Here is a 2,500-nt window from a genome sequence, read left to right as displayed (position 1 = left end):
GGAGGGGGAGGTGGAGGTGGGGAGGTGGGGAGGGGGTGCTGTTGTATTTGCAGACAGTATAATTGCCAGACAAAAAGGGGAAGCAAACAGACAGATGAATTCTGGGAGTAGAGATTACCAGAGGGAGTTTTCCTCTTTTTTTTCTTTTCTTTTCTTTTTTTTTTCTGAGAAACAGTGACATCACATTAACTTTGCCAAACTGTCTTTTTGTTGTGGCGAAAAAAGTACTTGAAAGTTTCAAATTAGAGAAGTGTGTAGCAGACTTGTCCTTTAACACATACAAGGCTTTCTCCACATAGAGTATTGAGACTCACCCCGTTGGCTCTGCTCATGGCCTGGTAGTAGATGCTGTAGCTCTTGGCCGGTGACAGCGGAGGGTTCCAGAAACCTCCGTAGCTCTTGTTGTCTCCGACCGTGAACGGCTGCACCACCGTGAGGCTGGACGGAGGCAGCTCGGCAGCGATGTAGTAGGACGAGTCCAAGATGGAGGCGTTGCGGAAGCTGACTGGAGCGGAGAAACACTCGGGGGCCTCGGAGGCTGCACGGCGGGTCTTGGACTTGCGCTCCTCTTTCACAACGAGCTGGTATAGGAGCTGAAAATGAAAAGAAAGTGATATTAAAGATGATGTTGTCCTCATGTCAAGGGAGGACAGGAGGAAGGGATGAGGAAGGAAGGAAGGAAGGAAAGGACTAAGGAGGGAGGGAGGGAGGGAGGGAGGGAGGAAGGAAAGAAAGGAGAGAGGGAGGGAAGTAGGAAAAGAAGAAGGAAGGAAGGAAGGAAGGAAGGAAAGGAGTAAGGAGGGAGGGAGGGAGGGAGGGAGGAAGGAAAGAAAGGAGAGAGGAAGGGAAGTAGGAAAAGAGGAAGGAAAGAAGGAAGGAAAGGAGTAAGGAGGGAGGGAGGGAGGAAGGAAAGAAAGGAGAGAGGGAAGGAAGTAGGAAAAGAGGAAGGAAGGAAGGAAGGAAAGGAGTAAGGAGGGAGGGGGGTAGGAGGAAAGTTCAGTTTCTCTTTAATGTGTTGTTTCTATTTGGATGATGTAAGCTAAATGATTGTTGCTTGTACCTGATATTTAAAATGTAATTGGTCCAAAAGCACAAATATAAAAGGTTTCAATCAGCTTCTTTCATTGTTGTAGAACCTTTCATTGAGCATTCAAATGTTTAAATAGATTTTTATTTTTATTTATTATTTATTGTTACATTGTCTGCTGCTAAATTCAGTTAAAACAGCAATTTGATATACGACAATTACACTTATCCCCACTATTCAATCACCATGGAAACCGCCATTAAAAACTTTTAATTTCCAGAGTGCTTTATATCAACCCCTGGCAGAAAAAAGCTTCACTAATATAGAGGACTGAGGTCTGTATGGAAACTTCAGGAAAATGTCTAAGGAGTATAATTTGTTCCAAGGGTCACTTTTTTTTTTTTTTTCTAATGGTGAATATACTTTGGAAGCAATCCTCTGCAAAGTTTCTAACAAAGTAGATAGCAGATTATCACTTGTGCTGACTCAGCAGCAAAGTACGTATTGAAAGTTAAAGATATAAGAGTGTGTGTGTGTGTGTGTGTGTGTGTGTGTGTGTGTGTGTGTGTGTGTGTGTGTGTGTGTATGGAGAAGTGTTTATACACTCAAAAGGTCTATCTTTTCATGTGTGTGTTGGCTCTTAGGTGTGTTGGGTTCCTGCATGTGTGTATGTGTGTGTGTGTGATTGTGTGTGTGTGTGTGTGTGTGTGTGTGTGTGTGTACATGTGTGTTGTTATACATGTTAATCAGTCCAGATGTATTTTGACGTACCTTGTGTCTTTGTGTGTGTCATCTAAGTGTGTCATGCTTGTGCTTTAGCAGGTGTGTGTGTGTGTGTGTGTGTGTGTGTGTGTGTGTGTGTGTGTGTGTGTGTGTATGTGTGTGTGTTCTAACAGGTGTGTGGAGAAGTGTTTATACACTCAAAAGGTCTATCTATCTTTTCATATGTGTGTTGGCTCTTAGGTGTGTGGGCTCCTGCATGTGTGTGTGTGTGTGTGTGTGTGTGTGTGTGTGTGTGTGTGTGTGTTCTCGTTCTGCTCTGAGAGGCTTCATGAATGGCTGAGGGCTTCTTTAGTGGACAGGACAAACGCAGCGGCCCTCTGCAATTACCTCCATCCTCCACGCAAAGAACTCACTTCACAATTATACGCAATTAGTGAAATGTATGTTTCTGTGAAGGGGGCCGCCACCAATTATCCCCCAGCCCCCGTTTGGCAGCTTTCATAAAAGATAATTGCTGATGACCAAAGATGAGACTTCCTCTCTCTCTGCCTCTGTCTCTCTTCATATGCATTTATATATATATATATATATATATATATATATATATATATATATACGTGTGTGTGTGTGTGTGTGTGTGTGTGTGTGTGTGTGTGTGTGTTCTTGTTCTTTCTGTCTTTGTGAGGAACTACTTGACTTTTAGACCTTCACATACTTTATAGGACACTTTAGAAAATAATAATAATAATA

The 2,500-nt window shown here is 43.0% G+C and overlaps 1 protein-coding gene across 1 annotated transcript in view; it reads right to left on the bottom strand.

Moving 5' to 3' along the window:
- ptprt (protein tyrosine phosphatase receptor type T) overlaps nucleotides 1-2,500 on the bottom strand; it is a 470,972-nt gene that overhangs the window by 178,521 nt on the left and 289,951 nt on the right. The window contains exon 16 of the mRNA XM_053315616.1: nucleotides 315-591. Within this exon, the coding sequence (XP_053171591.1) occupies nucleotides 315-591 (277 nt within the window). The remainder of the gene's footprint in view (nucleotides 1-314; nucleotides 592-2,500) is intronic.

This window comes from Scomber japonicus, chromosome 3, assembly GCF_027409825.1.
Source record: "Scomber japonicus isolate fScoJap1 chromosome 3, fScoJap1.pri, whole genome shotgun sequence".
Classification (NCBI taxonomy): domain Eukaryota; kingdom Metazoa; phylum Chordata; class Actinopteri; order Scombriformes; family Scombridae; genus Scomber; species Scomber japonicus.
This window is presented reverse-complemented; position numbering and strand designations above follow the sequence as displayed.